Source organism: Mauremys mutica, chromosome 8 (assembly GCF_020497125.1).
Source record: "Mauremys mutica isolate MM-2020 ecotype Southern chromosome 8, ASM2049712v1, whole genome shotgun sequence".
Classification (NCBI taxonomy): Eukaryota; Metazoa; Chordata; order Testudines; family Geoemydidae; genus Mauremys; species Mauremys mutica.
This window is the reverse complement of record NC_059079.1, coordinates 45390087-45411076: the sequence shown is the minus strand read 5'-3', so window position 1 is coordinate 45411076 and position 20990 is coordinate 45390087. Positions and strand designations below refer to the sequence as shown.

General features: G+C 40.1%; 1 protein-coding gene across 1 annotated transcript in view; it reads right to left on the bottom strand.

Moving 5' to 3' along the window:
• ASPM (assembly factor for spindle microtubules) overlaps nucleotides 1–20990 on the bottom strand; it is a 56170-nt gene that overhangs the window by 3989 nt on the left and 31191 nt on the right. Inside the window, exons 13-23 of the mRNA XM_045028478.1 lie at nucleotides 19649–19864; nucleotides 17844–18048; nucleotides 17593–17738; nucleotides 17362–17490; nucleotides 13816–14010; nucleotides 8064–12686; nucleotides 6024–6190; nucleotides 5112–5271; nucleotides 1821–2030; nucleotides 1457–1606; nucleotides 203–394 (exon numbers count right to left, since the gene is read on the bottom strand). Of these exons, the coding sequence (XP_044884413.1) occupies nucleotides 203–394; nucleotides 1457–1606; nucleotides 1821–2030; nucleotides 5112–5271; nucleotides 6024–6190; nucleotides 8064–12686; nucleotides 13816–14010; nucleotides 17362–17490; nucleotides 17593–17738; nucleotides 17844–18048; nucleotides 19649–19864 (6393 nt within the window). The remainder of the gene's footprint in view (nucleotides 1–202; nucleotides 395–1456; nucleotides 1607–1820; nucleotides 2031–5111; nucleotides 5272–6023; nucleotides 6191–8063; nucleotides 12687–13815; nucleotides 14011–17361; nucleotides 17491–17592; nucleotides 17739–17843; nucleotides 18049–19648; nucleotides 19865–20990) is intronic.

Sequence of the window (20990 nt, the reverse complement as noted above, 5' to 3'; positions counted from 1 at the left end):
AGTTGGTATTTAGTTTTCCAATCCAGTATTCATCTTTTTATATATATATATAAAATTCAATTCAATATATAATATATATATATCAATCTGTACTCTTAAAGAAACACCACTGGTTGGTAATAAAAATAGAAGCAGGCTTTTTTAAGAACTATATAATAGCAGACATGAGCAAGATGGAATTCCCTTATGAGAATACATATACCTGAAATTTAATTATTCCATTCTTCAGCTTTCTTCTGTGTTTGTAGAAAAGGAACTTTCGTACAGCTCTTTGGATTGTGGTTGCAGCCTCATTTCTCTGTTTCAGCCACCTTCGAACCATTTGCTGTATTTTAATGATTTTCTGATGATCCTGTAGACTTTTTTTTTGTTGCAGTCTTGCTCGAAACCACCTCTGTTTAAAATAAATGGAAGTTTTTAAAAGACAAATTAAGCTTGCTTTCTTTTCCTGATACCACCACACATGCATGTCTGCACACACTTCTTGTAACTTAAATATTGACAGAGTAAGGACTAAAATCTGAATGTATCATGGATTTAATTGATGCAAAGCCAGGAACTGAACACCATCACCTAAATAAACCCTTGGTGAGGGGGGAAATGTGCCACTGGACTGTGGCGGTAATAATGGAGCTGGGCGATTAGCTCTCACTTGACAGAGGTGGATAGGAAGAGAAGTTGCTAGCCCCATCCTTAAACCAGTTGCAGGGTCTCCTTTGATGCTGGGGACTAGGCTGATCTCCAGTTTTGGGGTCTGGAAAGGATTTTTCCTATATAGTAAATTGGCCTGTTTTGGCATGTGGATTTTTTTCACCTTCCATTTAGCAGTCCGAGTCTTGTTCTGGGGAGGTTAAATTAGTTGTCTCAACTTAGACAAGTCCCTGTGTGATAGGTTGGGTTAGAACAGGGGTAGTCAATAGGTACACTGCAGGCCAAATCTGGACCACCTGATGCTTTTGAACAGACCGTGAAATCTTTTTATTTACTTACTATAATTTTTATTATTTTCTCTGGAGTCTGGACCTTGACCAAGAAGTTTGAATCTTAACAAAAAATAATCGATTACCCCTGGGTTAGAAAGTGTCCAAATAAGGTCCCTGTAACCTAGTTGGGGTTGCTTACACATTGGTCCTGAGCATGCTATTGCATGTTTAAGGGATATCACTCCATGTCTCATGCAGTTTGTGATTCCCCTTCATCGGGTCTCTCCTCCCTCCAGCATAGAGAAGGGAGTGGGTCAGGACTTTGGTTTCCAGTTAGGGTCACTAGCAGGCCTGAGAGTGTAGAGGAGGCATGGCCTTCACATCCACAATGGGGCCACTGGTGACAGTTGATGACAGCACTGCAACAACCCTGCTGGGTAGTTTGGTGATTACTCCAGTTAGGTAATAGTTAAATAAAATAGTTGAAGAGAATGAGTAGTATGCAATAGCTCCTTCCTCCCAACAATGCTAACCTGAATACATAGGACAGAAGAGATCTGCATTTGTGCATGTTTCAATACAAGGTGAATTCTGAATGCTCTCTGAATTTTAATAGCAGAGAGATGATGATATGCAGCAGCTGAAAAACAAAGCAGCCGCTTCTTCTGTTTCTGGTCTAAAACCTGTAGAAAGAAAAACAGACAGGAAACAGCATTAATAATCAAATCCAGAGTTAGTCTTTGCTACATCATAATCTATGCTAACTCAGAAATGGAGTTACAAGAAATACAGCAGGGGTTAGTGTAATGTCTGAGTTTCTCACTGTAGCCTAACTCCTAATCAATCTTACATATTTTTAACATCTATGTAGTTATAATCACTTAAAAAGACATTTACCTTTTTTCTCACTAACCACCCCCGGAAAAATGCTTGCAGTTTAATAGCAGCTTTTCTAGTTTTGATGTATTTTATGCATTCAAGTCTTCCTTCTTGCCTAGCTCGTATACGTTTCTGGATGATCAAAGCAGCAGCTTTTTGTTGATGAAACTTGTGTCTTTCTTTGAAGCCTCTATAAGCTGCCTGAATCAAACATGCAGCCTGCTGCTTCTAGAAGATAAATTGTGTGTTGATAGTCAAGTGTGCTTTTTCTTGTCATAGTGAAAGTACATTAGGTTTTCATGTTTATTGTGTTACCATCTATTGCAGGGGTGAGCAAACTTTTTGGCCTGAGGGCCACAGTGGGAAATAGAAATTGTATGGAAGGCCATGAATACTCATAAAATTGAGATTGGGGTTCGGAAGAGAGTGTTGGCTTTGGGAGGAGAGGGGGGCTGGGGATGAGAGGTTTAGGGTGCAGGAGGGTGCTCTGGACTGGGACCAAGGGATTTGGAGAGCAGGAAAGGGATCAGGGCTGGGAATGAGAGGTTTGGGGTAAAGGGAGGTGGCCTGGGCTGGGACCGAGGGCTTTGGAGAGTGGGAGGGGGATCAGGGCTGGGGCAGAGGGTTGGGACGTGGGAAGAGGCTCAGGGGTGCAGGCTCCAAGTGGTGCTTACCTCAAGTGGCTCCCAGAATCAGTAGCATGACCCTTCTCCGGCTCCTACGCAGAGGCGCAGCCAGGCGGCTCTGTGTGCTGTCCCATCCACAGGCACTGCCCCTGCAGCTCCCAGTAGAGCATGTAGGAGCCGGCACGGGGCCATGCTGCAGCTTCCAGGAGCCGTGTGGTACAGCCCCAGTCGCAGCGGGGCCGAGCCGTGTGGGGTGGGCCCCACCTGGAGCACTGGAGCGGAGCCAAGCGATGTGGTGTGGCCCCAGACCCAGCGCCCTGGCCAGAGTGCCAGAGCTGGGCCAAGCCGCGTGGTGCAGCTCGCGGGTCGGCTTAAAATGGCCCACAGGCCGTAGTTTGCTCACCCTTGATCTATCGTAAGATGGAAAGAAGTGGCCAAGGATCAAAAATAAAATGAAGGTGCCACTAAACTTCTTACTTAAATTCAACTCAGCAAGTCAGTCAGCATTCATTAATAGCAGTAGGAGTTTTCACAACTTAGAGGCTTTTCCCCTCCTTAAAGGACTTAAAAATGTTGGCAATGGATTTTATTTTAAGCAGGTTGACCATGACGGCAATAGGCCATTTTTACATTTACTTAAAGAGGAGGTCTTATTGTTTTCAGTGTAGATTAGGCAAATGCAATATTTGGCATAGTTTAAGTGACTGGGATTTTGTTTGCTCCCAAAGTAAAGGAAACCTGAACCTTTAGGGAGATGGAAGAGCTCGAAAAGGGGGGAAAAACAACTCTGATATATTTCCTGGTGTCATTCACAACTCAGTGCAATCTTAGTTCTAGTTTTACTTCTCTTTTCCCCATCCATACTTAATATTTTGGTGACAAACCTTTTTTTTAAATAGCAGCAAGTATTATAAGTAGGGCTGTCAAGCGATTAAAAAAAATAATCTCAATTAATCGCACTAACAATAATAGAATACTGTTTAAATATTTTTGGATGTTTTCTACATTTTCAAATATATTGATTTCAGTTACATCGCAGAATACAAAGTGTACAGTGCTGACTTTATTTTTGATTACAAGTATTTGCACTGTAAAAAAAACAAAAGAAATAGTATTTTTCAATTCATCTAATACAAGTACTGTAGTGCAATCTCTTTATCATGACAGTTGAACTTACCAATGCAGAATTATGTACAAAAAAACTGCATTCAAAAATTAAAAATTTTAGAGCCTGCAAGTCCACTCAATCCTATTTCTTGTTCAGCCAATTGCTCAGACAAACAAGTTTTTACACTTGCAGGAGATAATGTTGCCCCTCCTCTTGCTTACAACATCACCTGAAAGTGAGAATGGGCGTTCACATGGTACTGTTGTAGCTGGCGTCGCAAGATATTTACGTGCCAGATGCGCTTAAGATTCATATGTCCCTTCATGCTTCAACCACCATTCCAGAGGACATATGTCCATGCTGATGATGGGTTCGTCTCGATAACAATTCAAAGCAGAATGGACTGACGCATGTTCATTTTCATTATCTGAGCAGAAGGTTGATTTTCTTTTTTGGTGGTTCTGTAGTTTCCGCATTGCTCTTTTAAGACTTCTGAAAGCATGCCCCACACCTCGTCCCTCTCAGATATTGGAAGGCACCTTCAGATTCTTAAAACCTTGGGTCAAATGCTGTAGCTATCTTTAGAAATCTCACATTGGTACCTTCTTTGCGTTTTGTCAAATGTGCAGTGAAAGTGTTCTTAATATGAACAACATGTGCTGAGTTGTCATCCAAGACTGCAATATATGGTAGAATGTAGGTAAAAGAGAAGGGGACATATCCTCTCCCAAGGAGTTCAGTCACAAATTTAATTAACGCTTTTTTTTTTTTTTTTTTAAAACAAGCGGCATCAGCATGGAAGCATGTCCTGTGGAATAGTGGCTGAAGCATGAAGGGGCATATGAATGTTTAGCACGTAAATACCTTGCAATGCTGGCTACAAAACTGCCATGCAAATGCCTATTCTCACTTTCTGCTGACATTGTAAATAAGAAGAGGGCAACATTATCTCCTGTAAATGTAAACAAACTTGTTAGTCCTACTTCTTGTTCAGCCAATCGCTAAGACAGAGTGGACTTGCAGGCTCTGAAGTTTTACATTATTTTGTTTTTGAGTGCAATAACGTAACAAACAAAAAAAACCTACATTTGTAAGTTGCACTTTCATGACAAAGATTGCATTACAGTACTTGTACGAGGTGAATTGAAAAATACTATTTCTTTTGTTTATCATTTTTATAGTACAAATATTTGTAATAAAAAATATACACTTTCATTTCAATTACAACACAGAATACTATATGAAAATGTAGAAAAACATCCAAAATAGGGTGACCAGACGTCCCGATTTTATCAGGACTGTCCCGATATTTGCTTGTTTGTCCTGCGTCCCAACCGATGTTTGGTTAGGACACTGGACAAACAAGCAATTTTGCCCTCCGCTCCGGCTCACAGACGGAGCCCGGAGGGGCTCTCCCCCCCCACCTCCCCCCATTGGATCCCTCCCCAAATCCATGCCCTGGCCCCGCCTCTTCCCCAACCACGCGGAGTATATTACAAAAGTTTACTGCACACACTGAAAATATTTAACATTCAACACCACCCATGTCTTAGCTGACTTTAAGAGTGAAAATACCTTTTTAATCTGTTTCTTAGTGCTGTATCTTCTGTAACCTGATTGAATCTTAACTGCAGCTTCCTTGGTTGCTAGGAATTGTAGCAGAATTGTTCTTGCAGTAATGGTTTCTCTCCATCTCCTCTGAATAGTAATTGTAGAGGCCTTCATTTTCAAAAACCTAATGCAAATGAACATTTTAGCTTTTCTAAAAAATCCTGTGAGTTTTAAAAAATGAAAAGTTTTCATTTGCATTTATTTATTGCTATCAGCAGATTAGCAAGACAAGTGGCATTCATTGGAAAGTTATCAAATCCATAGACATTTTGGTGTTCTCTCTCTCTCTCTCTCACACTGGCCCAGCTCTTAAGGCTCAAGACTAGTTAAAGTCAATGGAAACATGAATCATTGGAGTAAACTAGTAAAAAGTGACCTGAGAAATTTTAGATCTTCTTGTCTCAAGACAAATAAGTAGAAAACAAAAATTAAGTTTGACTTTGGAGTAGGATACTAGGGCTTTAATTAAAATACAAAAAAAACCCAACACCATGTTTTTCATTCTAGAGTTTTCAAAACTCAAACATAACTCTTGAGAAGAAAGCAGCGTTGTAAACCTAAACTTCACGTATGGAGATGAAAGCAGGTAAAGCACCTGCAGCTGGCTCTCCCCTTCTGTCTTTCCAAGATTAACAAGCACAAAACTCACACCAAATACAAAAGATTAAGCCCCAACCCTCAAAGATGTAAACATGTGAATAACTTTATACACATTAGCCACAAGGAGTCAATGGATTACTCATACTTGAGTCTTTGCAGAATCAGGGCCTAAGAGATGACAGAGATTTGCCAGAGTACAAAGCAATATTAAGTTATGAAACAATCAATAGCTCAAGACCATGAAAAGATGTGTGTCACACAACAATAGTACATTACCAGGTCCTCTGCCGTTTGCTTTTGAAATAACTTTGAATGACACAAGTAGCTTTTACCACAGCTGTATATTCTTTTCGTGCTCTGTATCTTCTGAACCAGGCTTGAATTGTTCGTGCAGCTCTCATTTTACCAGCCAACTGCCTGGCTTTAAAACCCCTAAATAAAGCCTGTCAAACAAAAAAAACCAAACAAGCAATTAATTTTGTATTTAATGGGACAAACTAGGATAATCCCCCACTCCCCCAACTAGTCATTTCTGCCTGAATGCCTTTTTTAATTCTTATTGTTACAAGTTGCACACAAGATTACTAGTACTATACACACTTCCATCAATGTAAATTTCAGCAAGAGAAAAAAATCCCCAAATGAATTAAAAGATAAAAGTTACAGATTTTAAAGATAACTGTGGAACAACCTGAAACCTAACTGCAACTATTTTGATTTTAAACTGTTTTTGTTGTTCAATATTTCAAAGCTGATGGGCTGGGTAGCACTGTTGTATTTACAGAGTCGGAAACTTGTAGTGAAGGTATTGTCGTCTCTAACTAAATCCATGGTAAATCCTAGCATATTTCAGTTTATGCTATACTTTTTTTTTTCCTGCTCTTACCATAAACTGTGGCTCTACTCACCTATTTCACTTTTTGTAAGTGGCCAATCAAATTATTTCTGCATCCATATTATGGGAATTTGGGATGCTGAGGATCTCCCACCTTACGCACTCTCTGTTTTGAAGGCAGAAGCCCAATCACCTGTCTAGGTACACTTGCACATTAGTAAGAGGTGAGGTTAGATAAGGCAGCAGAAACTATCTCAGAGGCTCCAGCAACTGAAAAATAAATGGGAGGGTTTCCCCCTTCTCCCAAACAAAATATCTCGAACATTATAAGAAACCCTAAAACTCCCACTCCCCTTTTTGGGGTCTGCAGGGGAAGGAAAGGTAAAAAGGTAAGGAGTATCTTGGCATCCCCTACTCCAGGAGGCTAAGGCAGTCCAAGGAGAAATCCCCTGTCCTCCAAAACAAGATAGCTAAGGGGACTAGAGAATGAAATCATTTGCAGCTTTTCCCACAAAACAGCCTATGGGAGTAGCGAGAAACATACCCAGCCAAAAAAAGTGGGCAACACCAGAAGGGAGCTCAGAGGACCACTGGTCAGTTCCCCACTGCGGTCTGTGGAGCCAAGAGCAGTGCTCTCTACTTTCTCCCAGCAGCCCTTTGACCTGTCACAGAGGGACGGAAGACTGGGTTTCTGAGCATTTTCCCTCACCTCCCTAGACATATCTCTGGATTTGCAGACCACACTTTCTTCCCTCTGATGCTTGGCTGCCTCCCACCCCCTCTTGGGGGGAAAAAAAAATAGGGGCCTCAAACATCTAATGTTAATTTTTTTTTAAAGGGGCTCAAGATCAGCCATTTATTCACCCTAAAATAGAGCCTTTTAAAGAGGGCTGAAAGAGACTATGTAAAAATGGCATCTTCCTACCCCTTGCTCTATGTATATGGTCATAGCTTTTCACTTTGACAAAATAAGTTACTACTTTTACTCTGCTTACCACTCCAGAGCCCACACATTTAAGTAAATAAGCTGGTTTCCATTCCTTCTCATATCAGTATAACTATTAAGTTACCATTAGTCACATCTGTACAAACCAACTGAATACAAGGGCATAATTTAACCTGCAGAATCTTTGTTTCCTGCACAAGCAGGAAAAACACTAACTTGACTTTCGCAGCCTGAAAGTTAAGTTTGTAGAACTAGAATTTAGGAAAAGTTATTACTTGTAAAATGAGCATTTTGGATGTGGAAGTCACTAACAATGCCATTTTTAAAATCATCTTTCATAGTATAACTGATTCATCTGTTGATGATTGTTGTAGCAATTGCATCAATCATGCTTCAGAAACCTATTACATACTGGCAACCAGTATTGCACTTTTGATCTTGTTTTTAAACACAATTTGTATTACAGTTGGTCATCAGACGTTACAATATTAACCAGGGATGTATACAACACAACACATATTGCATTTTCACATACCTGAATTTTTATTGTGCTTTGTTTAATTTCCTGAATCTTTCTCCGCTTGATGAATCCCCTGATTCTAGACTGTATAATTATGATGCTCTTCCGGGTTCTTAAGTAAGCTCCTCTTTGGTATTTCATAGCTAAATATGATCTGTAGTGCTGCTGTAATACAAATACTGCCTTTCTGTAGGTCATATATTGTAATTTGGTTTTATTCATCAAGTAGTAAGTCTGCAATGTAACAGCTGCTGCTCTGAGTCGAACAAATTTTCTACGATGCACAGCCATGTGAAGAAAAGACTGAATCTTTCTTGCAGCACGTTTTTGCTTTGCCATTTTTCTTATTACTGTTCCACGATAGGCAGACTGAATAATTATTATGGCTTGCCTTTGGGCAGAGTACTCAGCTTTCTGTAAACAAGTCATTCGACAGGCTCTGTACCATCGCTGAATCGCAATTGTTGAATTCCGAATTGTTTTGTAGCGCGTCTTCATTCTATGGCATCGGAATGCAGACTGAATTGTTACTGCTGCTGTCTTCTTCTTAAGAAAACGTCTCCTGTCTAAGTACATCTGTAAGACTGACTGAATACGCTGTGCAGCTTGTATGATTGTAGCCAACTGCCTAGCTTTTTTAGCACGAAAAGCAGACTGAAGGCAAAGGGCAGCCTTTTTAATTTTGGTATAGTTTTTTACTTCAGCTTCTCTTGCCCTGTTAGCTCTGAACCTTTGCTGTACAACTCTGACTGCCCAGCGTAACTGTTTATAATGATTATGCTGTTTGTGCATACGATAAAGAGACTGTATTATAGTTGCTGATGCATGCATGATTTTCAGTTCTTGTCGTGCTTTCATGCCTCTATAAGCAGCCTGAATGACCAGCACAGATTTCTGAATTGTCAGATATATCTTCCGTTGAACTTTTCCTTTAACATAGAATCTGTAATAATTCTGTATGACTGCAGCTGCAATTCTCATTCTCTGGTAGGTGATTTTAATCTTATGCATTCTAAATGCTGACTGGATTGTGCTGGCAGCCAAATGCATATGCTGAATTTTTCTTCTTGTTTGAATACCCCTGTACAGAGACTGTATACGAATAACTGCTCTACGAAAAGAAAGGTATTCTTGAGTGTGCCATCTGACCAAAATTAAAGCTCTGTATCTTCTCTGAAGGACAACAGCAGCAGTTTTAAGGGAAAGATACCTTTGTCGTTCTTTAAATGTTTTAAAATGTCTCTGAAGAACAACAGCAGCGTGGTACATGTCTTGATGTTTTTTTCTTGCCCTCATCTCTCGAAAAGCTCTTTGAATGCAAGTTGCTGCTTTCTTCATAGCAGAGTACTGCTGTACTGCAATTCCTCTCATCTTACTTGCTCTGTATCTTTTCTGTATTACTTGGGTTGCCCACTGTACTTTTTTGTAGTAACAACTTTGCTTGTACATTCGATAATTGCTTTGTATTATGGTTGCAGCATTATGTTTTTTCTTTAGAAGCTGTCTTGTTTTCATTCCTCTATAGGCAGCCTGAAGAACTAAAACAGAGTTGTACTGTTTTAAATACATTTCTCTCACACGTTTTCCCTCCTTGTAAGCTCGGTAATGTTGTTGTATAGTTACTGAAGCAGATTTGACAGATTGATAGGAAATACACATTCTATACATTCTTAAAGCTGCTTGGATAACTGTAGCAGCCCTGTGCATCTGTTGCATCTTTTTCCTTACCACAAAGCCTCTATAAGCAGACTGTATGGTAACAGCAACCTTTCGGAGATGAAGATATTCTTGGTGCTGTTGCTTTGCATGTGCTGTTGCTCTATATTTTCTCTGAATCATAACAGCAGCTGTCCTAAGAGAAATATATTTTTTCCTTTTAAGAAAGGACCTAACTCTCCTTTGAAGAAGGGCTGCAGCTACATGCATCATTTTCAAATGTCTCCTGGTTTTCATGCCGCGAAACGCAGCCTGGATACAGAGTATGGCTCTCTTCATAATCCTGTATTTGTGTACTTGAACATTTCGTTCTTTGCAAGCACGATACCACTGCTGTATCTGTTTTGTTACAATGGATAACTTTTTGAAATCTTTTTGTTGTCTGTGCATTCGATAATATGACTGTATTATTGTTGCAGATTGATGCATAATTCTTACCTTTCTTCGAACTTTCATGCCTCTATAGGCAGCCTGAAAGACGAGAGATGACCTCTGTAGCTCTAAGTATTTTTTACGTTCCACTCTCCCTTGACAAAATGCTCTATATCTAATTTGAATTACAGTTGCTGCCAGTTTCACTGCACGATATCTAATGTTTATACGATGCATCTTAAACATGGCTTGAATTGAAATAGCTGCCTGATGCAAGCAGTGAATTTGTTGTCTTACTTTTATACCTCTATAAATAGCCTGAATTTTAACAACTGCATTCTTTAAAGATAGATATTCCTGCTTTTGATACTTGGCTTGAACAACTGCACGATACCGTCTTTGAACCAGGATAGTCATAGCTTTAAGTGCTGCATATTTTGTTTTTACTACATAGGATTTGTAGGTTGCTTGTATAATAGTAGCAGCTTTGTTGATTTCCGATAATTGTTTCCTCACTCTCATCCCACGGAAAGCAGCTTGTAAGACTAAGGCAGCTGCTTTTGTTTTTAGATAAAGTGCACGTTGTTCCTTTTTCATACAGTAAGCTCTGTAGTGTCTCTGAATCACTAAGACAGCTTGTCTCAAAGTTTTCAACTTTGATTGATTTACATGCATTCTGTAATAGGATTGTATGATTACTGCAAACTGATGCTTCCTTTGAATTTGTTTTCTCACAGTTCTTCCTCTCCAAATTGCCTGGAGCTTTACAGTACAGTTATGTAGTTCCATATATTCTTGCCGCTGTTTTCTACCTACAATACTGGCTCTATAATGCCGCTGGATAGTTAGCACAGCACTGTTTATAAGCCTGAATCTTTGAGCCTGGAACTTTCTAAAGGCAGTCTGTATTGTAACTGCAGCAGCATGTTGTCTTTGAACCTGTTTTCGTACTTGCCAACCACGAAGAGCTGCTTGAAGAAAAATCACAGCTGCTCTTCTTTTTAAGAAGCCCAGTCTTACTTTGTAACCAGTTTTGTAGGCTCTGTACCACCTCTGAATCACAATAGAGGCCTGAATCATTGCTTGATATTTCATTCTTGCAGCATGAGCTCTAAAAGCTGTCTGAATTTTAACAGTGGCTATATACTGAAGTTTAAGCATTTTGCGTACTCTATAACCTCTGTAGGCTGCTTGCAAGCAGACAACTGCCTTTTTGACTTTCAAGAACTTCTGCCTTTGACAGACTTGCTCTTGGTATGCACAATAACGATTCTGAATGATAACAGTAGCGGAATACACCCTCAAATAGCGTTGCCTATCCCTTTTCATTCTGTAGGAAGCCTGGAGCAAGGTCGCAGCCTCTCTCCATCTTTGTACTTGTTTTCTGATCAGATGCCCTCGCACTACAGCTTGAACTCTAACACAAGCTCCCTTCAGTTTCCTATATTCTTCTTTAAGTTGAAGAATGTGTTTTTTGGAACGGTACCTTCGTTGAACATAGAGTGCTGCCTCCCTTAAAGCACGGTAACGTTTACGTGCTTGTATCATTTTTATAAAAGACTGAATCTTCACTGCAGCAGCTTTTAAAATTTCAAATTTTTTCTGGGCAACATAAGCACGATAACTTGACTGAATTTTCACCACAGATCTCAATATGTGGGCCTCTTTCCTAGCTTGCATTCTTCTGTAGGCAGATTGTAGCACAATAGCAGCAAGGTGCATTTTCTGGAAAGAAGAGACAGCATTTTTAGATGCAATATATGCTCTGTATCGAGTTTGAATTATGCAAACAGCATTTTTAGTCTCTTTGTATCTTTTTAGTTGTTGATATTTTCTCACATGTGACTGTAATGTAACAACAGACTGTTTCATGAGTAAAAATCTTCGCTGCTCTTGTCTCATTCTCCAGTGTGATTGAACTACACAGACTGCTTTTATTTGTCTATATAACAGACGAGTTTTCCTGCCTCTAAAAGCAGCTTGGAGGACTGTAACTGCTGCACATTTTTGCAAATAGTTTTCTCTTTGAATTTTACCCAACCGATAAGCTCTGTAATACTTTTGAATCATCAATATGCATGCCCTTTTTTCCTCATAAACATGTTTAGCCTGAACACATCTAAGCCAAGCTTGAATCTGGATAACACTTTTTCTAACATGTAAATACTGCTTCAAATCTTTATGCATTCGATACCAAGACTGTATGACAACAGCAGCTTGCTCTCTCTTAGCTAATTTTGAGGCCTGCCATTTTCGGAAAGCAGTTTGCAACACTATCGCAGCTTTAATTTTCTGCTCAATTTTGTGTTTTCTCCATCTTCTAAATGCAGATTGAATGACAAGTGATGAAGACTTTAAAGTTTCATATCTTTGCTGATCTTGTTTTGCCACCAAGGAAGCACGCAAATGTCTCTGAATTGTAACAGTTGCCCAAAGAAGTCGTTTATATGCAGCAGCAGCAATCAACATTCTTATCCTAGCTTGCACAAGGATAGCATAGTATCTTAGCTGCAGATATCTTTTTCTAGCAGAGAATCTCCTCCAGTAAGTCTGCAAAAGAGAACAGAATGATAAATGTATGGATTAAACTGAGATTATATTAATATTCATGCATCCCACGAAAGCTCATGCTCCAATACGTCTGTTAGTCTACAAGGTGCCACAGGACTCTTTGCTGCTTTTACAGATCCAGACTAACATGGCTACCCCTCTGATGATTAATATTCCAGTTGGCCTAGAAGTTTCACCCCAAGAGCTAGTTACTTCTCTTATTAAAAAAAAAAAAATCACCCCCAATTTTGCCACTTTCAACATTAATCCTCAGTTTATAGACTATCGGTCTGTGGGTTCCAATTTATTCACTCCTACCCTATCCCCAGACTAACGGTCCAGAACTTTTTTCATGATCACAAATACAGAAGGCATTAAGGCTATTTCTGTTTACATACCAATTCTGTGCCAGAGGGTGAACCTATTAAAGCAGTTAAGATTCCCTTTCAAACTGTTGAGAAATAAACTGAGAATTAACACCAAGTCCCAGAGTTTTCTTACAAAAAGTTTAACTAGCATTTGGGTTGAAGTCCACGAGTTACTGTTGGGTATTTATTTATATAGTCTTATTTATAAGAGTTCTGCATTAAAGGTAACAATAAGAGGTTCTCATACGTATTCAAAGTATGTATCAAATATTAATAGAGAAAATGTCTTAGGTATTAGCACAGTCAGGAACGAGACAGTAGATGTCTACTTCTCCTCCCACTAAAAGCAAGCATCCCTCTGGCACCTATAGCAGTTGCTTATATAGAGAAGGATTACTAAGAAATTAATTAATTTTCAGGCTCAGTGCTATTTAGCAGCTGGAAAAGAAGCAAAACAGCACTATGTGATCAGAAATTTAGGAACCACTATTTAAAACCCTTTGGTATACCAATGGGAAACATTAAAAACAATAGCAAATACCAGCATTATGTCCCATTTGGCACTTTCAAAGGAATAATCTAGAGTTCTGGGTAGTGTAGTCTGCAGCTATTGAAGGCAGAGAATATTCTGCTTTAAGCCTTTGTGATGCCACCAGCAAAACCTCTGACATTGGAATGCGCCTTTTCCTTCAACTTTAAGTAGAGAAGAAGTTTCTTTTTAAAAGCTTTATTGCTCCCCCCCTCCGTTAACTTAATCGTACCTGGATGACTTTAGCTGATTCACTTTTAGTTTCCTCCAGTTTTGCCTTTTTCAATTTCAAAGTTTTCCTCTCAGCTAAATATCTTTTCCAGTGTTTCTGAATGAAAATTGCTGCATTAACTTTTTTCTGGATGCGCCGGTGAGACAGAAAACTTCTTACAGCTGATTGAATAATCTGAGCAGCTTTGTCTTTTTCCTGCAAGGAGTGAATTTCCATTGAATGTTGTGTTTGTTTTTAGTTTAAAAACAAAAAACAGAGTAAATACCCAAAGCTATGCCTCCATCATTTCTTGAAGGAAAATGAGGTCACAGCATTGCCAGCTGCAAAAATTTACTGGAATACACATTTCACTAGATCTTAGTTTGAGTAACAATGTTTATTTCTCCCTCAAACACTCATTTTCAAATAAGCTTCATGTGCTTTTTCAGCATCAAAACAGGATCTCTCTAATTGCAATACATAAATGCTAATTAGTAAAACTACTATGTTGATTATAGTTATTTTCAGAGATTTGTCAGAGGGAGACAGTTTCCCACTAACAACAAAAGTTGGTTAAAATATATGTAGTATCATATTTCAATCCCTCCCCCACACTTTAGCTTAAGCAAGAAGATTTGTCATTTCTTCACCTCCTGTTACTAGAAGCAAACTTTCCTAAAATAGATCTGAGAGATTTCAGCTGGTAAGTCATTATAGATGGTACATATGTTCTTGCCTTCTTCCCTTGGACAATCTGCCCTCTTTATTCACAGTCTTCAGCACTTTTAACTTTAGATATTAGCAGTAGTTCTAGCTTTTTCAATATTAAGAACTCTTCAACGAAGTTCCTCACCTTGTGCAGTAATGATGGTTCTTTAAGATGTGTGTCCATATGGGTGCTCCACTGTAGGTGTGCTTGTGTCCCTAGGCTGCTAATCAGAGAACTTTGGTAGCAGTGTCTGCTAGGGCCATACATGTACTGTCTCTCTCCTCGTGCTGCACCACAAGACGCATCAGCATGTGCAGGCTAACCTCCCTTATTTCCTTCTCTATCACAGAGTCATTGACAAGAATTAGGGGCAGGGATAGCTCAGTGGTTTGAGCATTGGCCTGCTAAACCCAGGGTTATGAGTTCAATCCTTGAAGAGACCACTTAGGCAAAAATTGGTCCTGCTAGTGAAGGCAGGGGGCTGGACTCGATGACCTTTCGAGGTCCCTTCCAGTTCTAGGAGATTGGTATGTCTCCAATTATTACCTATTACTCTGAAGTAGAGGGGAGATGGGTGGGTGGCGTGTGGTTTATGCTGGGGTTGGAGACTAAATCGTCTCTTTTGTCCCAGTGTATAGATAACCAGTGACTGGAGGGTAGGCCTTGAGTCCTTCAGAGTGCAAAGGAAGGTGTCAGTCTTTCCAGCAGAGTGCTTCGTGGCCTCAAAAGGGAAGGTCTTCAACTGTGGACTACCCCTTTTTCGGGAATCCTGACAAAATGAAGCTATGATGGCCATTGTATTACCACAGCTGTAGAGATTAACCTAGCTGCCATGTCGGCTGCATCGAGGGAAGATTGCAGCAATGTCTTTGCCACTAATTGGCCCTCTTGGATGATAGCCTTAAAGGAATTGTGATGTGTGTCTGTCAACTTTTCAATAGTCATTCAGTTTCGAGTAATTTATGTAGTTGTATTTTGCTGGGAGGGCTTGGTAGTTGGCTATACAGAACTGCAAAGTGACTGAGAAGTACAATTCTCTGCCAAAAGGATCAAGGCGCTTCCAATCCCTGTCATCGGGAGTAGTCCTTGATTGATGTTATTGGCTGTGGGAGTTGACGGCATCCACCACAATGGAGTTGTGTGAGGAGTGAGAAAATAAGAATTCAGATTCCTGGGCTGAGACATACTATCTTTTATCCGCTCACTTGCGGGTTGGCACCACTGATGCCAGGGCTTGCCACAAGATGTTTGCCGGGACTAAGATGGCCTCATTAATCGAGAAGGCGATTTTTGACGAGGATGAAGAGTGGAGGATGTCAAAGAGCTGTTGGTGGGTGTCCTTGACTTCCTCCAATTGTATCTGGAGGGTGTTTGCAAGCTCCTGGAAAACACGAAAGTCATCTGCCAAAGATGGTGTGGGAGGCATGATGGCTTCGTCCGTAGACTAGAATATGCTCCTTGGTGTCACTTCCTCCTTGATACCAGCTTCCTGTTCCTCGATCTATTGAAGCAGTTAAGAAGCCCTAGATACTGCTGCCAAGAGGGTGTTCCAGGAGGGCTCTTGGGCGAGGCTCAAGAGGCACTTTGTTGGTGCACCACACAAGGGAAGCACCAGGAGAGACAGTGCATAAGTGGACCTAACAGACACTGCTATCAAAGTTCTCCAATCTGCAGTGTAGGGACACAAGCACACTTACAGTAGAGCACCCATAGGGATACTACACAAAGAAGAAAAATGTTATGCTATACGCGTGGTAACAAAGCATGGTGAAATCCTGCAGCCTTGAATATACTCCAGCTACCTTTCACTTTTAAGTACCTGAATTCAAGTTTGAAGTGGGCAACAAGTTGTTTGGCAATTTTTATAGTCTTGTATATTTCAAAATGAACATATAATTTAGCATAATCCCCTGTAGAAAGTCAGAAATGGAACACCAAGATTGTTGAAAATACCAATTGAAATGCTTTGGTCAAGTTGTGTGCCAAATCCTATGCATTGCACAGTGGTAAGAGACCTAGCTCAAACATGGTATTCTTTTCATCTCATTTTAAATTGTAAAGAAGTAAAATTAATAAATGTGGAGTTCTTCATAAAGTTCAGTAAAGCCACTTCAGCCTTGACTTGGGAAAAGGACTGAAACACTCTTATTAACATTAAATGTAACCCTGGCAGAGCACTAGTCTTTACATTGACTACTTCTCATACTAAAAAGAGAATGAAAAGATGCATTTTGCTTTAACGCAAGATTGTGTCACCATCTTAGTAACATATGAAGTCCTCAAAAAGTAGTTACAAATACTACTCTCTGAAGACTATCCATTCACAACTTTGTTGATTTTGTATCCCGCACTTTACCACAAACCAAGAGTGATTATTACAGTAAAAACGTTTTTATCCGGCATGTTGGGGAAATGGGGGGTGCCGGTAAGTGAAAAATACCATTAAACAAACATTGGATGCCGGAGGGGGTGCAGGGTGTGGGCTCTGGGGGGCGCTCACCTCAAGCAGCTCCCTGTAAGCGGCTACCTATCCCTGCTGCTCTTAGGCAGAGGCGCAGCAGGTGGCTCTGCACGCTGCCCGTGCCCTGTGCACTGCCTTCGCAGCTCCCACTGGCCAGGAACCACGGCCAACGGGATCTGCTGGGGGTGGTGCCTGTATGGCCATTCTTCTGCCTAGGCGCAGCAGGGACATGTCGCCACTTCTAGGGAGTGACATGGAGCCAGGTAGGGAGCCTGCAGGCTCCGCGCCAACCAGACTTTCTATGAAGATTGGAAATGCCAGTTTATAGAGCTTTCTAGTTGGTACAGGGCTTTTACTGTACTACTTCACAAAAGAATGAAGTCCTTGATAAAAATACCTGATGGAGTTTTAGCTCTGCGTTCAGTCTGTATTTCCTCCAAACTGACTGAATTAGCCGAGCAGCTCGAGTCTCTTTTCGAAGATCTAGAAGCCGTGAACACAGAAACGACACATAGGTAATAACAACCTAAAGAAATATATATAAAAAAAACCCTCGGTAAGTTAAGCCTGTCCAGGAGATGACAGTTTATATGATTTTTATAATAAAAAATAAATAAAACTCTCTCACCTTCTCATCAGGAATAGTATTTGACATATCTGAATGATGAATCATAGCTGGTATTCCACCCAGGTCAGAAACTGCAGTATTGATCAACTGGAAATTTCTCTTTTCATTGTCAAGAAGTTCCTTATAGAGGACTGAGGTAGTTATAGCTTTATAACAGAAGGAAAAATATAATCATGTTTGTCAGTCAGATTAAGGGTATATTTTTTAGACACTTAATCTGCTTCAAAACCTTATATTAAAGAATGACTCACTTTGGTCAAATGTTCCATCCAACATATTTAGAGATGTATCAGATTCAGAAGAAGAATTTAGTGCTACTGTACCAGTTTTTGTACATTCTACTGTTTGAGTGGTACACTGGGATACAGCTTCCAAAGGCACATAACATGGATGATAGTGGTGAATCAAATAGCACAATACTCTGCCATCTGAGAAAGATACTGTGAAGTTTTCCACCTGGTTTAAAATAAAAATAAATTAGATAGATGGATAGATAGATAAAATAGACAAGATAGAATTCTCTTGAAATGTTTCACACTCATGAATTAGTACAAGTTTAAAATACGTCTCATTTGTCATAACATATCTGTAACTGGATAGGAATGTGGCTATGCACATTTCTTTTAATATATACACAAAGGAAATTTAAATATATGCAATTCAAGTTATCTGAAAGTAATGCTCATTTGCTATGTCCATGCTATGGCTCTCCCTTCCTGAAAGTCAGAAATATAAAGGGATGTCCACCAAAGTAAAAGTGCATCTCAGAGAACAACAATAGTTAAAAAAAAACAGACATGGAGAATTCTATGGAAGGATCCTAGAAAGGACCTTCTATAGCATAGTATGTTACTGATGTTTTCATCCAGCGTCAAAAATGTGCTAAATATTTTCAGAATAAGATAGCACCTGTAGCCCATAAATCTTAAACATACTTAACCAACTGACTACTATCTTGGAAAGCAAGAATACGTAGAGAAGCAGTATTAGGAAAGCAAGACAAGCAGAATAGAGAAAGGAATACATAAAATGCTATGGAGTTGCTTGGGTGGTACAGTATTCATCATCTTAGTTCCTTGATTTTTATTTATGGGAGTTAAAGAATGGTCACAATCCATCAAGCAAACCAAAGGCATTTAAATGAAGACTGATTGTGAGACACACAATATCAGAATGACATTCCACATACACACAAGTATTAAAGAGAAGTAGGCATGGGTGCACTTGAGACAGAAACAAAGGAAAATACACAAAGTGAAATTCATGAAGTTCAGAGAGGAAGGAGGCTTCATTGATTAGGGACTCAGAAATGCCAATGCCTGGGAAATTAATTTGAAGTCTCCTAAGCTTACAATAATTAAGTTAGATTTTGCTTTCCTAAAGTGTGCAGGTGTGTCAGCCATTCTGATGAGCAATAAGTCTCCTTGAACAGGGTTTCACTCCTTGTTCCCTGTCAGTAAGAAACACCCTACCTCTTGTAAAAATGATATGACTGCTTGGGGAGAGACAAATTTTCACATGACTATCTTTAATGTTAATCTTAGTGCCTGAAGTTCTTGAAGGTTATGAAAAACAACTTATATAGTGGAGGAATTAATTTGGACCAAAAGGTTCTTTAAGAACATGTCCTTTCTTGCAGACCGGAATCAGTCACCGATGGGATCCTTCTAGGAATTCTTTCAAAGAGTTTATTCTGCTTGCTCACAAATAGAGGGAGGCTTTCCCTGGACTGGTATGTAGCCAAGCAGGTAGCATACACATTCACTGTGGGAATTCTCTACTGGGAGGAATGTAATGAGAGAAATGCAACTGGGACCATGAAAACACATCCTGGATATCTGACATCCCACCAATGGGATAGTCCAAGTAAGACTGATAGAACTTCATCCATTAAAATGCTTGTAACAGATCAGTATTAATCAATATATATTTGATAGAACATATTTAGTGTTGAAAGACTTATAATTAAAAACATTTCCCATTACAAGAAAATGTACTTGCAGATGTACAAAACCTGGAAATATATACACAAAAAAAAAAAAACAGGACTACTTACTTTAGTACTGTAAAACCCACAAACAGCATTGACCCAATCCATCAGCAGCTTCACATTTTCGCTGTAACTTTCAGATGAGTAAGTACTGCTAGTTTTTCTCGCTTTACTTTGATTAGAGCAGGACACTAGAGTAGCCATTTTTGTCTTAATATTGTGTGTATTCTTTAAAAAAGAAATTTCTTCTTCTAACTGCTCCACATTAAGGGAAACATCCACCTTTAATGGAAACAAACAAATCAATTTTTCTGATACATAAAAATGTTACAGTGATCTTATATACTTGATGTGGTTAATTGGAGAGGGGATGGTTTGGGAGAAAGCATCTTAAGTAAGTGCCAGGGATTGACTGCTCCCACTATTCAGTAATATAACAGTTTCCATACCAGATCAAAAAAATGGTTACTCACCTTTTTGTAACTGTTCTTCTTCGAGATGTATTGTTCATTGTCCATTCCAAGCAAGTGTACACGCCAGCTGGAAGATTTTCCCCTAGCAGCACCGTAGGGTCGGCCTGTGCGCCCCCTGGAGTGGCGCCTCCCTGGCACCCTATATAGGAGCCTGCTGACCCTCTACCCCCTCAGTTCCTTCTTGCCGGCACTCTGACAGAGGGACAGGAGGGTAGGTATTGGAATGGACATGAACAACACATCTCGAAGAACAGTTACAAAAAGGTGAGTAACCATTTTTCTTCTTCGAGTGATTGTTCATGTCCATTCCAAGCAGGTGACTCAAAAGCCTGAGTTTAGGCAGTGAGGTCGGAGTTCACTGCAGATTGGAGCACTGCACGGCCAAAGGCTGCATCATCTCTGGCCTGGTGTGTGATGGCATAGTGCAACGTGAATGTATGGATTGAAGACCACATGGCACCTCTGCATATTTCCTGTGTCGGGACCTGAACCAGGAACGCCGCGGAGGAGGCCTGTTCCCTTGTGGAGTGGGCTGTGATTGGCAGGGCAGGCACCTTAACCTGATAGTAGCATTCACGGATGCAGGCCGTGATCCATGAGGAGATACACTGTGATGAGATGGAGAGCCCCTTCACCCTGTCGGCCACAGCAACAAAGAGTTGGATTTATTTCCTGAATGGTTTGGTTCTTTCAATATGGAATGCCAGGGCCCTGTGAATGTCTAGGGAATACAGCCTACACTCTGTGCTGGAGGAGCGTGGCTTAGGATAGAACACAAGGAGAAAAATGTCCTGACCCATGTGGAATTGGGAGACCACCTTAGGAATGAACGCTGGGTGTGGCCTGAGTTAGACTTTGTGAAAAACAGTGTATGGAAGCTCTGACGTCAGGGCTCTGAGCTCCGATACCCTCCTGGCCGAGGTGATAGCCACAAA